At 33.7% G+C, this 18,611-nt stretch overlaps 2 protein-coding genes across 2 annotated transcripts in view; one reads left to right on the top strand and one right to left on the bottom strand.

Annotated features, from left to right (window-relative positions):
- Positions 1-13,100, top strand: part of LOC138699768 (carbohydrate sulfotransferase 11-like) — an 89,374-nt gene extending 76,274 nt beyond the window's left edge. The window contains exons 2-5 of the mRNA XM_069825892.1: positions 852-1,079; positions 3,088-3,224; positions 4,165-4,351; positions 7,901-13,100. Of these exons, the coding sequence (XP_069681993.1) occupies positions 852-1,079; positions 3,088-3,224; positions 4,165-4,351; positions 7,901-8,455 (1,107 nt within the window). The 3' untranslated portion in view covers positions 8,456-13,100. The remainder of the gene's footprint in view (positions 1-851; positions 1,080-3,087; positions 3,225-4,164; positions 4,352-7,900) is intronic.
- The window catches only part of LOC138699767 (uncharacterized), a 160,032-nt gene that overhangs the window by 131,630 nt on the left and 9,791 nt on the right, over positions 1-18,611 (bottom strand). Inside the window, exon 3 of the mRNA XM_069825891.1 lies at positions 17,360-17,550. Coding sequence (XP_069681992.1) covers positions 17,360-17,550 — 191 coding nt within the window. The remainder of the gene's footprint in view (positions 1-17,359; positions 17,551-18,611) is intronic.

Genomic DNA, 18,611 nt, shown 5'->3' with positions numbered 1-18,611 from the left:
AAGATAACGTTATACAATTTGTGTTTTTTTTTTGTTTTTGTTTTTTTTTTTTTTGTGTGTGTTTTTGAAAAATATAATTTCAATTAATGCTCCGCCATAAATGTTGTAACCTTGTGCATTCCTCGTGTTCGTAGGGCTCGTCCTCCCTGCATACCTTACCTGCACTTTGTTTATGCTTTCACTGTGCCTAAACGAGAGGCTCTACTGCACGAAACTCCAAATCGATTTTTTGCAGCACTGCAATACTTTCTCTAGATATTTAATATATTACATTACATTATATTATATTACATAGTTGTTAAGTCACCTGTCCGAAGACAGGTCGTGACACCAACACGACACCACTTATGAGGCAACTAGCCCAGGAGATAACGGGGTAGAGTGGCCTGTTCCTTTCCTCCTCCATTGCATACATCGCTGATTAGCTACATATTATACTAATCAGACTTCAGACCCATACAAACAATTGAGGGGTTTGCCGGAAAAAGGGCGTATACGTCAATATGGCGAATTGAGATACGTGCAATCTAAGATTTTAAAACGCACCTGAATAAAATGTTATACACGCACGCAGCCCTGTCCTGCAGATATGTACAGTACAATCAAAACAAAATTTCGCTACTATAATTAGCGAATTATTCACTACATTTTAAACCGTTTTCCCGAAGAAGGGCGTATAGGTCTATCCGCCTTTCTTCCGGCAAAGCCCTCAATTGTTCTTCCTCTGACACATATTGTCAAGTGAGATATACTGCCTGATGTAGATATACTGGTACAATCAGCCAGAACTCAATCAGAAGCTATATATTATATTATATTATATTATATTATATTATATTATATTGTTTCAGAATGCAGGTCTCATGCGGTGCCTGATCTTCATCTCCATGCTGTGTGTCATAGTCACATTCATACTGCTCGTACCATGCCAAACGAACATACTGGCAGTGTTCGTCAACAATGGAAGCTTGGAATTAGAGAACATGAGCAATGGAAGCTTGGAATTAGACAACATAAGCCAATTTGAAGAGGCGCTGGTTCAGGATGATAATGAATACATTCTAACAGATGCAGAAATGGTACGATATTTCCCTCTCATGTAAACAATAAATAAATAAAATAAATATCAGCGCTCTTATCCTTCAAACAGCTGAGCAATAATTTACAAATTTAAGAAATCATTGAGCTTTTTAACTGTATGATTTAAAATTAAATGTTGCTATAAAGATATTTTTTTTCATTACATGTCTTGGAAATTCTATGAAATGAAATAAATCTTGATAAATTATATAGTGCCTGTACTGAAATACAGAATCAGAATTAACTAAAACTACTGTGTAAAATTCTGAAATGAGATACTTTTCAAGTAATTGTACGAGTTAAAAAACTGAGGGGTCCAATATTTGAATCATTACGTTTTCAAATTTGCTTCACTGCTGAAGCCATCATATGTATGTTAAAATTACCAAATTACAAATCAGTTACGGAGTGTTGATTCTTTTGGTTTCCAATATCTCCAGAAATGAACAAAGATATTTCTGAAAATGTGCTATTTCCGTAAATTTGAATCCTATTTCTAGGAAAAACGCAATTATACGGTGAAATTCATTACTCCTAATGAAATGGTAGCTAAGGGCAATGAGACATCAGAGGAAACCATCAATCATTAACAAACAGATATGACTCTAAAGAGAGAAATAGACAGATCATAGTCTATTCTAAATGTCGCTTACAACATAGATACTCTATGAATTATCAAATGTATTAATTTTTATATACCATAAAGTTTGTGTAACATATGAATCCTAGCCTCTATCTCCTTCCCAAAAGAAGCTGTACTTCCAATTTGCTTCGTTCAGTTCAGGTTGAACACAGAGACAAGTATAAAAATCACTGGACTACAATGAAGTTTTGGACATTTATAGTTCTCACAAAAATAAATATACGTAATGAACCTGAAATAGGCTGCAATAATATGTTAGCTAGCCAACATACCGTACTCTATAAATGAAAACAAAGAAAACATGTTTCATTGCATTAAAATGTTATATTTTCTGTTATTGCCATTAAATCTTCTGAGATCAATTAAGACGGACACTTCCAATACTTATTGTCAAATTTATTTCTTCTCCTTCTTATGGCCAACATTGGACGATAAGTCCATCTGTTACCTAGCGGTCCCATACAGTGCATTGATGTTCCTTTGCTTCTTTTAATTTTTTGTCAAGACTGGAACAGATTAATAGGTGGTTGTTGTCCATTTTGTTGTGTTCTCTGCATATGTGCATTCGTTGGAAGAATATATGCCAACTTTGTAGAGGTGAGCAGCTAAGTAGGTATGTTTGGTGGCGAATTTGAAGCAGCAGTAGCTTCTTTCCTTAGTCGGTTTTTGTATTTTTTCCAAAGCTTATTAATGTTTTTCCACAATTTTTCCTTGTATTTGATTTTGGAGACTTGTGTTGTATTGTGTATCTGCAGTCCTTTTAACTAATTGAATCGGTCAGAGCTAAAAGGAACTAAGTCAAACTATGCAGTTTTTTGGTTATGCAACAATTTGAACAACAGATGTCATGCGCTTCGAACAGTGGAAGAAGGAACTAAGTCAGGCTTTTAAATGTTCTTTGGTCTTCTATTATATAAAATATTAGTATAAAAATATATACATTTGTATTATTAGTGGAATGTTTTTTGCTTCTCCTGAAAAGTTGTGAAAAGTAACTTAGTTCCTTTTAACTCCGACTGCTTCAACTGCTGAATGGATTTTTTTTGTCAAGTTCTCTAATTTGCTGCTGTAGTTTGGTTCCCTTTTTGGAAAGCAGATCAGCTGTTTCCTTTGTTTCTATAGGTATGAATTAATAATTAGCAGGAACTAGCATTTTCGAGAATCCATTTATAAGGAATGCATTAATTAGTTTTGTTGAAATCTGATTTACTTTTTATGGTAACTGGAATAAAAATATTAAGAGATACTGGTATTTCCATTGTGACTATAAAATTAGGTCAATATACATTACTATTACATTGACGATTATGGTCCCATCATTTATCATTCATAAAGTATAATAATCTGTACAATATTACTTTCAGGAAGCTATAACACTGAAAATGAAAGAGCGCCAGTTAATAATAATGGACGAATGCCATGATTCGGGCCGTTTCAAAGTCAAGAATATACTAAAGAAGTCGAGACTAATACGAGTAGTAAAGAAGCTCTTCATTGACAAGTAAGTCCAATTATTATCTTGTATGGATTTTGCGACGGAAATGTTAGTGCTGCCATTGTAGAATACCAGTGGCAACTTTCACAGTGGTCAGTGCTTTTTATTTGTAAAATCATGATTTCAATTGAATTCAGCATAAGTTCATGTGTAATTTCATATTTAATACTTGTATTGTAGACAATGAATTAATATGCTGGTTCTTCAGTACAGTATATTTCTATAATCTTTTATTTTCGAATAGCTCACAGTGGCTAGCTTATTGTCATTTTATTAATAAATAGTCTATATGGTATGGGATATCAGCTGAAATAATGTGTCACCTTACACCAGCTCGTATGTAACACACATTACAGAGTCAGCAAATAATGGCAGGAAGTATCTTGCTGGTCACAAACTGAGATACTAACTCGATTGCTTTTGCACCCAATTCACTCATGAGTGATAATTCCATGTCAGCCATTGTTTTCAACTTTTAAAACACACAGAAACACTGAATCAGATAATGTAAACTAATGAAACAATGGTTATGATACCTTAGTTTTGTACTGTAGACTACACTTTAATTTTGACGAATTAAATGATTCAAACTTTGTTTTTACTGATATGCAAACTCTGATAACTCAGAAAATCTTGAAATAGAACCCATGATTATGCGATTTATTCTTAACACGGTAGTCTGAAGTTTACTACCTTCAAGTTAGTCACGTTTATATTATAAAATAAATACATAAATTATTGCACATTTTAAATGTTTAATGCAAATCCATAAAATTTACACAACAGAATGTACCTCTGGGGGTACGCATACCATACATTGAATATCACTATTCTATACAATTACAACTACAGCTTGGAATAGTGGTGTTCAACAAAGAAAGGTTTTGATGTTTTTCATACCAAGTTGGTGTAAAAGTTAAAAATTGTACCACAATGGTTCTTTCAGGAAACGAAAACTAGCTTGGTGTCCAGTATACAAAGCTGGATCCACAACATGGATGGAAATATTTGCAACAATGGGAGGAGTGATGACACCAGAGAATCGCAAGAGACTAAACAAAGGACTCATTCAGATGAACCAGCTTGCAAGAACAGCTTATCCTAAAATAACAAACGTTAAGCAAACAGTTGAGGTAACAAACCTGATGCACAGATTTAAATAAAAAATTGAAGGGAAATATTCAAAATATTACCTTCTTCTTCTATATGAACAAATCTCCAATCATTCTAGATGTACCAGATATTACAGTTGGCCCTAATGATTTATTAGTAGGGTCACAATGTCACTGGTGTCATCATCTACAGTGACAGTTACATTATCACATCTCACGAATTTTACGGATCTCTAGCTATACTGTATTGTGTGTTCAAGAGACGAGTAATATCACAAGTCACTGCTGTCAGTTTATGTTATAAAACTACCAACTTTCCTGCTTAATGTGCCAACCACCAGCAATTAGCCCATGACTTCCACTTTCCTGCACTGCTACAGAAGAATCTCACAGACTGAGAGATGCTCATGAATATAATTTTCACTTTTAATGCTATGTGTTCGTATTATTATTATTATTATTATTATTATTATTATTATTATTAGACCTATATTATATTATCATAGGTAATTCGTTATCTCGTGAAACCAAATGGTTGCATGCGCCATAGCATATAGCAAGAACTTTATGGTGGGGGTAAGTGAGCTCGCTTGCTACGAGTAGGAGTGCAGCAAGGGAGGGAAGCTTCTCAATCCACATTCATCTTCCCCTGACGTGCAGGTTGGTTTCACGAGATACCGAATGGCCTATACTATTATTATTACTACCATTACTATTATTACTATTTCTATTATTATTACTACTATTATCACTATTATTATTATTATTATTATTATTATTATTATTATTATTATTATTATTATTAGGCCTATATTATATTATCATAGGTAATTCGTTATCCCGTGAAACCAAATGGTTGCGTGCGCCATAGCATATAGCAAGAACTTTATGGTGGGGGTAAGTGAGCTCGCTTGCTATGAGTACGAGTGCAGCAAGGGAGGGAAGCTTCTCAATCCACATTCATTTTCCCCTGACGTGCAGGTTGGTTTCACGAGATACCGAATGGCCTATACTATTATTACTACTACCATTACTATTTCTATTATTACTACTACTATTATCACTATTATTATTATTATTATTATTATTATTATTATTATTATTATTAATGCAAAGGATAACCCTTATCAAATTCCCATCTCCCGTGTATCAAGTATAAATGTTTGCAGATTTGATATTACATTTACTCAGTATGATTGTCAAGAATAACGTATGATGATGCAGAATATCTGCACGGAAATATCATATGTACTTTGGTACATCATAATAATATATGATATGCGAAAAATAATCACTTAGTGATTTAAAAGATGGCGCTTATTCAGTCAGATCCTGGCCACTTAGTCACTCTTAACGAGTGCACCTCTCCACATGTGTGGACATTGTGCCACTGTCATATGTCTATGACGCAGTGCATGAGGGTAGGCCACTAGAGGGAACCCAAGAGGTGGAACTTAAACTGAGAGGATTCGATCTGACATGGGGATGGGAATCCGATGTGGCTTAGTGGATAGAGCATCAGCACGTAGAGCTGAAAACCTGGGTTCAAATTCTGGTGCCAGAGAGAATTTTTCTCCGTTCCACTCATCTTTCATCATATGATGATGCATGGAAATATCATATATACTTCGGTACATCATAATAATATATGTAAGACATTTAGTTCAATATTTCGTTACTAGCTACGTGAATTAAACATGTGCTACATATCAAGTGAATATGTCGACATGTTGCAAGTGTTCAATGAATGCCAACACAATGTCCATGAAGCAATTTTCCTTTATGCTGTGCAATATCCTGGCCAGAGAGTTCCATGGACCATTATTTTTTTATACACGGAACAATTATGAGAAATGGACAATTTAACTAGATCAAGTGGTAATGAACACAGACTAGTCAAAATTAAGTCAATTGAATTGTTTGTGTTAGTTGCATTTCATCTTCATTTCCATGCATGCTTACAACATTTATAGCTGCAGTCTCTGGTATCAGCCTAATTTCAGTGTGGTAAATGTTGCATAGCCACTCTCACAGAACGATTTTAATTTCGAAGATTCTTTCTGTGAATGGGCTAGGAACAATTTCACCCTAGAAATCTTTCAATGATGTACTTCGATGAATCCATATTAATGAATAATTATAATGCAGTGAACTGATACAACATGCAATACAGGGCTACAGAAAATCCACACTAGTGCAACAAGCAATTGACAAAGAAGATACGAAGGTGAATCATTAAGTAACGCACAACAATTTTTTCCTGAGATGTTACTGTGGTTGGGATGGTGAAATTTTGCAGACGTATAGTTTATCTAATAGTGATAGTGATAACAACTGATTTAACTTGCAATGTACAGAGTTTAGATCATGATAAAAAAGGGATAATGTTCCACTTTTTTACTCTAAATTGGTACTGTAGAAGATTCTTCACAAAAGTGTGCAAATTGACGGTGGGAGGGGGGATGCCAAAGATCGTCTCTCCTCCCTGGAGAATCTGATGTCCCCTGCTGAAAAGGTATTAATTTGTTCCCGCTATGGACAATATTTATTTCCTTCAGGTGACTAGTATGTAGTTTCCATATTTTATATGTTATTAATGCAACACATAACTACGATTCTCCTTTCTTCTTTTAATAAGAGTTGAGCATGACAACAATACGAGCTGGCCAACATTTCTAATTTTCTGAAGTACAATCACATTTGATATATACTGATAGAATTTACCCGGTGCTATTACTTTGAAAATTACAGACCGAAATACTTTATCTAAAACACCTGGTATAAAAGTAAATAAGGAAGGAAAGCATTTAATATAATACGACAAAAAAACAACTAGAAAAATCTCTAGACAAGTACGTAGGTATTAAAACATGCATAATTGTATATTCTTACACTTCAATTAGCACTAACTAATTTCTTAAGTAACAAACTACTAAAGTAACAGTAACAAAAGATACTACTATTACAGTTCAAATTTAAGCTGAAAAGCATTTTAGTACAGTAACTACTGTTTAACTCAACAATTAAAACATGTTGTTGCTGTCCCTCCAAAACCTGCTATTTTTTTTTTACAGAAGAAAGAAAAAAAAAAGCATTGTCACTTTTAATTCTCTTGATTTTCAAAGCTACTTTCGATATAATTTCATCATTTATCATGTAATGATTGAAGTTATACCAACAGTAGCTTTGAAAATCAATGGACTTAAAAGTGGCAATGCTTTTTTCTTTCATTATTATTACATGATAAATTATGAAATTATACCGAAAATAACTTTGAAAATCGAGGGAATTAAAACTGGAATGCGTTTTTCATTCTCCTGCAAAATCTTTTTAAAAACACATTGCGGGTTTTGGAGACACCGCAACGATGTCTAAGTCTTTTACTTACAAAATTTACTGATAATTGGCTTGGAAGTGGTTAGGCTGTAATTTGTATTTTTGGTTTCTGAAAATTAAAGAGGGTCTTGCATGTGGAGAAGCATTATCTTCCAATAAATAGGTATACTATATTTCCAAAGCATATACTCAAAGTGATTTAAATATTTAATTATGCTGTCTTCTCCATTACAGTTTCTACCAGAAACCACAAGGTTCATCATTGTCAGACATCCATTTGAACGTCTACTATCAGCATACAGAGATAAATTGGAACATCGGAAAGGACGTGAATTTTATTTTAGACGTTACGGTCGCTTTATTGTTAGATCCCAACGTGATACTAATTCCACATCTCTGGAGAAAGTAGAACCAACATTTGTGGAATTCCTTCGTTACTTGGCAAAAACAAAGTCGTTTGACGAACACTGGCGTCCATTTACTTCTGAATGTGCTCCATGTGAACTCGATTATCAGATAATTCTCAAAATGGAGAACATTGAAATGGAGGAATTGTACCTGGCAACAAAGTTCAAGTTGCTTGAATTCCTGCCAATGATCAATTCTACAAGACAATGGGTGCACAACAGGAACCCCAAAGGCAGGACAGAGCTCAAATATGCCAAGAAGTATTACAGTGAAGTACCAAGACAGCTATTACAAGAAATTTACATGTTGTATGAACAAGACTTCAGACTCTTTGGCTATTCACCACAAGAATACTTCGACTTCACGAAACAAAAAGCGTGAAAGCATTGAGAAACTTGCATACATTAGAGCTTTGGTTACCATTTAATCCCTACCTAAAACCAGTTACATACAAGTTACTGTCATAATTCATTTCAAAAGCTTAATCTAGTTACTTTTAAATGTATTTCCTTATAGAGTATGACTTCGGAACTGTTAACTATTTGTCCATTTTCAAAATAATGCTACGTCACTATGAGCTTACATTTTTTTAAATAATGTTTGTGGCACTTCTAATTTTGCCATGTTCTATGAGAAATTTGGTAGGCATGGATTTTGTCCACAGTTTGTTTATAATGTTCAATCTAACTTTTATAGAAATAATATTTCCAGATATGCTTACCATTTTCACATTCATAGCCCTTTTCTTTTCGTAAAATAAACCTACATTACTATCTGCATGTAGATAGGAACATTCTCTAATAATAACACTGATGATAACGATTAATCTATCCCAACTATGATTTTCTGTGGTCCAGGCTCAAGATTCGTGATTCCTAATATTACAAAATACGCAGATACTCGAAATCAAGCAATTGTTTGTCACACAAGAAATGTGCCTGTATGTAGTTTCGTAAAAACGACACTTAATAGAATTTCGACAGTAACTGAATTTATAGTAACAGGCAATTGCTAATAAAATGACAATTAATCGAAGATGCTGGCAATCAAAGTTCTATTGTATAGCAATTCTGTTGACTTCATATCATACAAAAAATGGCGGTGACTGATTAGAGTTCCTATGGTTGCTATGAGAGAGAGAGTAGTGTGTCCACAAAGTTTCTTCACAGACACAAAATTATACAGAATTTATTTAAGTTTAGTTAGACACATGTCCTTTGCTGTGGCTTTGCATTATAACTCTCAAAGTTTTTAACATACTTTGGTACCAAGTATCACGCTAGGGCAAGTTTGGACTGTGTCCAGATTGGAAAAATGTCCTCCCATCCTTGCAAATTTCCATTTTTAATATTTGTTGTCTGTTTCCCTCATCATAAAATACAAAACGCAGTTATTTCAATCTAAATCAGCATTTTAACAGAAATCACAACCTTCTAGTCAACAACAAATTTCAATAACCTGTGATGTGAACATACATTGTTATGTCTAATTATAAAAAAATTATATCTAGCAAAATTCTGTATTTGAAAATCCACCTAATTCGTCATTGTTCATCAGCTTTTGTTTGATGGAATAACTTCATATAATTATGATGTCTTTTGAGTATGACACTGTACTGAGGAAATTACAGTAATTGGTAACTTAAATGAAATCAAAAACTGCAATTAGTTTGAGTTGCTTGTGATATGTTCTTTTGTGCCGATTATGGTATTATTTGCGTGGTCAAAAAACAAGAAAACAAAGTACTTGTCTACTGGCTTCCTTCGCAATTTCTGTGTACCCACAAACAGAAACTATGTAGTTCTGACATGCTGTGATCTTGATAGCAGATGCGAATGTGTTATACTTGTTATTAGTACACTGCTGAGTTTATTATTAATATTGTTAAATCTTGTAAAATAGTTCCCGTGCTTATGTTAAATCACATGTTTATGATATTCTGTTACAATACACCTGAACAGTACTTAAAACAAATATTAGAAAGCTCTGAAATGAAACGCAAAATAGGCACACACTATCACAACAAAAAACAGAAGCAGACTTGTGTTCATTGTCTAATCTATGTTATTTGCTTTTACTACAGCACATTCAGATTATGATATCCACCTACACAGATACACCTCTCTAACTTTGGTAATACTAGTAGCATATCAATTTCACACAAAGAGAGAGAGAGAGAGAGAGAGAGAGAGAGAGAGAGAGAGAAAGTTGCCCACTTTGACTAAGTTTTACCCACCAGATACTCCCTACATACTGACTTGTCTTCAGGTCACCAATATAGGTAACTGGCGATCAGTAAACAATGTTCTGACATAACTTACAAAAAGTTCAGTGATGTTATAACTGGGAAATAAGGAGGCTATGAACCTCAAATTGTATGGGTATAGACAAATTTCCGGAAAATGCATTGGTAGGAAGGTCTACTTCCTTGGCATCCTTCTTCATTGCTTCTGAAACTTCGAAACTATTTATACTAAAATAGTGATTTTTTAACTACAGTAAAACCCCGATAAGATGCTGTTCAAGGGACTGTATGTAAACCGCATATTAGGCGGGTATACTAATTTTGACTTATATGCAGTACCTATTAGCATTTTTCTTTATTGAAATACATGATTCATCAAAGGTAATATAGTATTACCTCATTATGTAATTCTGTACATCAAAGACATTTACAATATGTACTGTACTTAATTCTTTCGGAAAAAAAGTCATTTATAGTTGTTTGCTGTGTGCAAGTTCTCCAAGTCCTCATGTTTACCACACTTCAGTTTCCTGCGATTATATCCTCCCGACGACATTGCAACTGTAGTGAGTGAGTCGCGAGTTTTTATTATCGTTGTTAATATCGATGATGGGATTCCTAATGAATGAGAAAGTTGTTTCTGAGTAAGAGTACTGTTCTCATCGTACTTTCGTAAGATTTCCAATTTTTCCGACACAGAAAGCGCTTTTCGTTTAACACTCATTGTAATCACATTCACAGACACTTCAATACACTAAAGGACAACAAACTGACCAGCAAAAGTTTCCAGAATTTTATTACGGCCGAGTGAGGAATGCTGTTTGAGAGAGAGGGTTAGCAAGAGGGTGAGGCATTGTAACTGTATGTAGGCTTTAACCACGCAGGTAAGGAGTCGGATAAGAGAGCGTAACAAGAGGTTGGGGTATACTAAGGTATGAAGTATGAAGGTTTAAATGTGCAGTTAAAGGTTCGAATACCAATACTTTTCAGGTTAATGGCACCAGTGAGTTCAGTGACCAATATGTTTCACTGCTGTTACAGTACATTGCTGAAAATTACATCGAAAATATTCCACAAAAACAGCGTATTATGCGGGACTTGAGCACAACAAACGGGGTATTTTATAAAGGCGTTATATATGAAATGTGCAGGGACCGGACAAAAAAAGCATATTACACGGGATAGCGTAATAAGTGGGCACGTCTTATCGAGGTTTTACTGTACTAGGCAGGGAGTTAGACTTCTGCATTATCTGTGCACTTGGCTGATATCAGAGCAGTGGGGGCTTGCCCCCCTTAACTCACTACAAAAATATCAGTTCAAGGAGGCATGCTTATACCCACATATTAAATAAACACAACAGAAGCAGGAAATATAAGCTTTCAGAAGCATAAGATAGGCACACGTGCTTCCTCTTCAGAGAGAACTGATGTTTTCTAGAAATGCGGTAGTACAGGTGGAGTGCTGTTCTACACACGTAGTGTCTTTCTTCTCTGTCTTTCAACGTCTTTCTCTCTCACACAGTACGTACAGTCGGAGTATTCACAGATAAAGTGTCAAAAGTCTATCTGACTGTTAGTCATTGACCCATATGAAGCCAGTTATGTAGACCAATTTACCGACAGAATCATTACCCAAGGTGTCATAGGAGGCTGGTCTACGGTATACCAGCAATTAGATGAGAGGATAATGGAGATTTGTTGGGATGACAAGTGGAACCACAGCTCCTGGAGAAAACCCCTGTGTTACCTGGACCATAGGCTTGCCCAATACATGTTATAAATTAGGGATATGCCGGGGATCAAATCCAGATCCAAGGGATTATAAGTTCAGAGCTCTAGTCACTAGATCACCATGGCGGCAATAATGAAAAGTATTCTGAATTCAGTTATGAAACGTAATTTACAGAACATAAGTGAAGGTTACATCAATAAGATGCAATAGGCCTTTCAATACTGCAGTATCTTAGAGACCTTAAGAGATGTCCACGATTTGAAAATATATTTCTTCATTTTTCTATATACACTTTTAACACTTATACAGTATATCACTGATTAAATTTCCAAATTCTTTACTATGTTAATATTTAGGACTTATCTTGCTTAACTAGTTTCGAAGTCTTGTGCTTCATTGTCCCATCAATGAAGCACAAGACTTCGAAACTAGTCAAGCAATGTAAATCCTAAATATTAACACAGTAAAGAAGTTGGAAATTTAATCACTGAAATTATCTTTATTAACCATCACCAGTTATTGATGTGATCACAATTATTCAGAATATGGAAAAAATATTCAATAGTGACTGGATGTTCTCAATGTGACCAAGGTGTACGACAGTAAGTTAAAAGCTCTTGAGTTTTATTACAAGACACAGCTAGGTGCATGTGTGTAACTAACATATTCTCAAACCTAGAGAAGCGATGTGGGCACAATGTGTAACAAATTCTCAATCAAATCATCTCTCATATTGATTATCTATTTATCCATAAAATTAATACAGTATTTATTTAATTATATAGTTCAGTATTTAAGTTAAGCAACCAAAATCAAACACTTGAAAGCTCTACTCGTAAGTAACAAGTTTTATGCCAAAGACAAATGAATTTTCATGAAGAGGCAGTATGCTGATTTTTTGTGAATAAATGTGTGTGCGTGATGTTTCGTTATGGTTTTGTTTTTATTCGTGTGCACGTGTTTTTATGTGAAAAAAAAAAAAAAGAAAAAAAAAAGAAACAAAACTGCTTATGAAGAATTTGACTGTTTCTTCACGCAAAGTGCAAAGATCTCAAAACAACGTGAGTTATATCTTCAACAACCACCAGTAAATGATTTATAAATGACAAAGTGGTCTTGAAGAAATGCTGAGAAAAATATGAAATACAGTTAAGTGTAGTGTATCATTACATAATTTTGATATTACTGTTTTCTCGCAAAAATACTAAATAGACTTCAATTTCTACAGCATTACTTGTTAGTGACTATTACATAAAGGAAGGATCTTTAACACAGTATAGATTCTTCACAATGAAATAAAATATGTCTTTTACTGTGAAATTAATCGTAACACAATGTTAATCCTGAATGCAAATACCTTTTCTCCATTTCTTCCATGGATTATAGTTGACACCGACAATGAATGTCAGGAATGGTCAGCATTATGAGGTGGAGTACTGCAAGTGCCCTCCTTAGAATTGTTTCTTCTTCTTCTGCTTCTTGTTAATTTATTATTATTATTATTATTGTTATTATTATTATTAATATTATTATTAGCAGCTAATATAATTGCCGGACATTTATTATTAACTTTATTAGGAAATACAGGTCCATTCCTAAGCTATATAATATTAAGATTATTTATTATTATTATTATCACTACTAATACTACTAACAGTAGTGATACATTTGTAAATCATGAAAAAATAACTGCAACTTTAATATGTTATTCATGAAATACATATCAATTTTCGTAAGCTAGACTAGTTAATTTTTAATTACATAAACACCACGTATTAACAAAAAAAAAATGAAATCTTTACGTTCAAATTTATCTCGTGGTTCCTATTTATATTCGGTAAAATATCGAGCTCTAAAATAATAATATTGTTTCAATGTTTATCAACTGAATTTTTTTATTACAAAAACGAATATACTAATTTCACGATGAATTTATCAAAATTCAAGTATTTAGAATACTTTTTATTTAACATGATGTGAAATTTGGTTGCATATTTACATACATGCTATAACACAATTTGAATGACATCCTCATTATTCACTTTTCCAATTAGAGTTCAGAATAACAGTTGACATTCACAGCATATATCTAAACCTCCACTCTAAAAAAACTTTGCTTCAGTTCATTTAGATACCATCTGAATTTAGGAATATATTTAGAACAGTGCAGATTGGGCTTGGTCGTATGAGCCTACACTTGTTCTTCCTTGAATGTGGAGGATACACAGTGCTTTTCCTAAGCTATGACTACATCATCAAATGTGAATTTTAACAATGATAAAGAAACAAAATAAAATAACACAACAAAATAACTGACCTAGTTTCTAAGTGTTTACTAATATCACATTAATGTTACGTATTTACCATTGCAAACATAATTAACAAACATTAATCTAAAACCATTTCTTGCACATTTTCAGAACATATTAATATTTACTATATATTTCTTATTTTTATACCACCAGCAACAAGTTTTGATGGAGAAATCATTGCAATAAGGGAAAGTCTCAGGAATCTTCTATGCCACATCAATAAATTTAAGAATGCAGTTATATTGTCAGACTCCAAAGCAGCTATTCTATCAACAGTCTCTAAACACACACCTTCATCTCAAACAGCAGAAATAACTAAAATGCTCTCTCAATTAATATCACTCAATAAAAGAATTGTATTCCAATGGATACCATCCCATTGTGGAATCCTGGGAAGCGAGGATGTGGATGCTTTAGCAAAGAAGGGCAGCACTGCTACTTACAGACCTGTTACTAAATCTATGTATTACTCTGTGAAAAGATTTATTAAACCTACATACTTAGACTTCAACAAACAAAATTTGATAACACAATCCCAAGGGAAAAAATGGAACTCTCTGCACGATAATCCACAGTTAATTCCCGATTTACTACGAAAATCGTCTGTAGCTGCATTTAGATTGGCAACAGCCATGACTGTTTGGCTAAACACCTGCATAGAATTGGAATATATCAGTCTCCTAACTGCCCATTGTGCAACTCAAACCAAGAAATGGATTCGGAACACCTCAAAATCTGTGCTTCAGTGGCTGACCATGATAATATCTTTGAAAAATATTGGAGTGCAAGAGGTCAAATGACTTTATTGTCAAACGCCTGGCATTAGAAAACAACAACACATTTCTTTTTTAAATAACATCGTATTTACTTTTTTACATTAAATTTGTCTCAACATAATTTCATTTTAAGGTTAGATATGTGTACTTAATCAGGTACTGAATAATGTTTCTTTGCTATCCTGTCTTTAACTAGGTGTTTAATATTTTGGGTTATATTTTTTACAGATATTAACCTATGAAGAGCTTTCAGATTTATCAGCAAAACTACTTTTTTTTTCGTCATGCTTTTATAGTTTCATTAAGAAAAATAGCTATTCATATACGTATGATGTGCCAAATATACACAAGATCTTGGTAGCACAGTTATGCAGATGCAGGACCATTGAACGAGAAAATTTTTGGTAGAAATCTCTCAGTTCTGCTTCTGCTAAAATGTTCTTTTGTTGGTAATTACTTAGTAAGACTATAAATCGAGCAGAAAAAGTTTGAATTTAAACAGGAAAATCATTTTTAAAATTTGATAATAAAATACTCATTCTTCTACAAGGCTTCCCCAATATTAGAAAGGCCAATTACACACTAGATGGAGAAAAGTGTCAAGTGAATATTAAATACATTTCGTCTATATTCATTTGCACACCATAACAGGCCACTTAGCAGCTGAATTATCAAAATACATTATTCCTTAGTCTTTGTCGTGTACTCTTGTTGAAAATGTGGTAAATATCTTTTACATACCTTTTATTGTGTTAGTGTGTAACGAATCTAAGCATTGCACATGCGCAACACACAGATTTTCATTTTTCACAGCTGAGCAGCCATGCTTTCCACATGATAAAACATGAAATGCAAACCCATTTTCGTACTATTTTGAATGTTTCATTATCGAAAATAAAATAATGGAATTTCGTGATTGATTAATGTATGATTCTGCGATATTCGTAAAAAAAAAAAAAAAAAAAAAAAAATAGCGATTAACACAAAAAATTACCAGATTCAGAAAAGGGATAAACGAGCAAAATTCGCGACAAAATGCGATCGTAAAATGTGTCTATGGAACGAATCTCGTTCATACCTATAAAAATTTTAACTCTCTGACTCAATTAACAGGGGGAGGGGGGGGGGGAAGCATTTGCGAAAATTGCGTGTCCCTATCCATGACCACACAGTGGTTTTGTGAGCCCCATATTTGAACATTGTGCCAGTTACCTTTCCCAGACAAATGGAAAGTTACCTCAGAAAACATAACGTAACTTAAAAAATCTTGGATTTTGTTAATGTGCTGTAGGATCTCACTCAATTGCAAATTCATGTAGTTGAGGTTTATCGGTTGGCTTGATATCTTGAACAGTTTGCAATTTATATGAGTAATTCTGATGTTGCGTAATTTCCACATCAACAGACAACAATCACCACTGCCATCCACATTAATGACGAAATATTTGAGCTGAACCTCCCAATAAAAATTACAAAAATTTGCTTGCGTCTTTGGTTTTCTTTCCATAGACAATCAAAATCAGAAAAGTTCGAGAGAGTATCCTGTATATCACTATAGTGACCCTCAAAGTCTGCAAGAAGTGTTCGAAACTGACGACGATTTAGAGTATTTGAGATGATAACATTTACAGTTTTGTCGCTTCATTCATAACATTGCCCAATTTAACAGTTTTTGCACACAGATATTTTTGGTCCAACATACAGTATATGTATATATATATACATACATGAAATGAAAATGTAAACGAAGGCACTAAGCTTTACTCAGAAGTCTGAGTAGACTATTCTATTCTTGGAAACAATCATATCAGGTGCTTCATCCTTTGCAATGGCGACCAGCATGGAAAACTGAAATTATCTACATCTTCTTCTAAACATGTTATGATGTTGGCACATCGTGTCTTTCATTGGAACATTTAAAAGTTCTGTAATTTATAGATTTTTGTTCATATCTCTAATGAAAACTACAAGTTGTGCTGTATCACATACATCAGTATTTTCATCTCAGACACTGAATATGCAATGAAATCATAACATCTCTCAGAGAGCTGATTTGTGAAGTTGAATTTAGTGGGTCACTGTTTTTGGCGAGGCAAACAGACATATTGTTTAAGCAGATTTGGACAAAATTCTTTCTCTGATGTTATTAAACATTTCTTGATGGCATCCCCACCAGCGTCTTTCAAATGAATATTAATTATAAAGTATAGTTACTCACCAGTCCATGACTGCCAGGATTCGAGGGAAACCATAATGTACAACTGAAGAACAAGCTGTGGAGCAGACTCCATGAATGATTCAAACAAGTGCAGCATGCAGATATCACTCTGTTGGTGGTAAAGGCGTTGAAAGTCTGTAGGATCACCAGATGTCCTAGCTTCAAGTCCCGTTTTCAGCACAAGCACGTACCTATGCAAAGAAATTCTAATACATAGAGACAGGCAAAATACGAAATTTAATTTTCTAAACTATTTCTGCTAGTGGTATGGGAACAAGGATTTTCACAATTCGCAATGTGTGGAATGTAATTAACGCCAAAATTTTTCGTAATATTTTGGTAAAGTCGTCACATTTCACAAAAATCTTCGTACTTTCCCATATGTTGCATGACTTTTGCTCCCTCATTAATATTTCTGTAACAATGAACCAGGCCTTTCAGATATTATAAACAGACAATAAAGATGAAGTGGTTCCTATTCCATATTCGCTTATTCTTTCGAATCCAGTGAGTCTATTTAGTGTTGTCATGTCTGCTTTTATGCGTGTAAATTAATGTTTTAAACTTGTTTCAATCATAAATTTTTCTGTCTACTTAATTTCTCCTCTTTTCGTAACTTCGTGGGTTTTTTTTATTAACTGACAAGTTACTTATGTTGTACTGTAACCAATGTAGATAGTCCAGCTGATTTAAGAACTTTTTTTTTGTTTCCTTCAGTACCAGTATATAAGACTGATTTACCTAGTTTTTGGATTCAGGTAAGGATTTGATGATGCTGACAAACTGTTTAATTATGTAGATTTATTGTACTTTATTTGATAACATATTAAATATAGACAAAACTATTAATTTCTAAAAGTTTAGTTTGCAAATATTCATGTTGTTGTTGTTAACTAATGCTGTCTTCTTGGCAATAAAGCCATTAACTCTCAGGCTCTCCAATATAAGAAAGACGTAGCAGAAAGTACAAAAGTTTTAATGTAGGAACCATATTTTTATGTTATGGAGGTTATATTACCTACGCGCAAATCCTCACTGTATGGAGATCCATGCATGCCTATGGTTAGCGGGTCCAGATTATTTAGGAACAAAGCTATTTTAGCATTGAGAAATGTATTTCATGTTTCGGCAAAATGTTTTTCATATTATGCCAGTCTCTACTAATAAGAAAGTTGTTGTTGTTTTCTAATGCCAGGCATTTGACAATGAAGTCATTTGACCTCTTGCACTCCAATATTTTTCAAAGATATTA

This window comes from Periplaneta americana, chromosome 5, assembly GCF_040183065.1.
Source record: "Periplaneta americana isolate PAMFEO1 chromosome 5, P.americana_PAMFEO1_priV1, whole genome shotgun sequence".
Lineage (NCBI taxonomy): Eukaryota > Metazoa > Arthropoda > Insecta > Blattodea > Blattidae > Periplaneta > Periplaneta americana.
The sequence above is the reverse complement of the archived record's forward strand: the minus strand, read 5'-3'. Positions and strand labels throughout refer to the sequence as shown.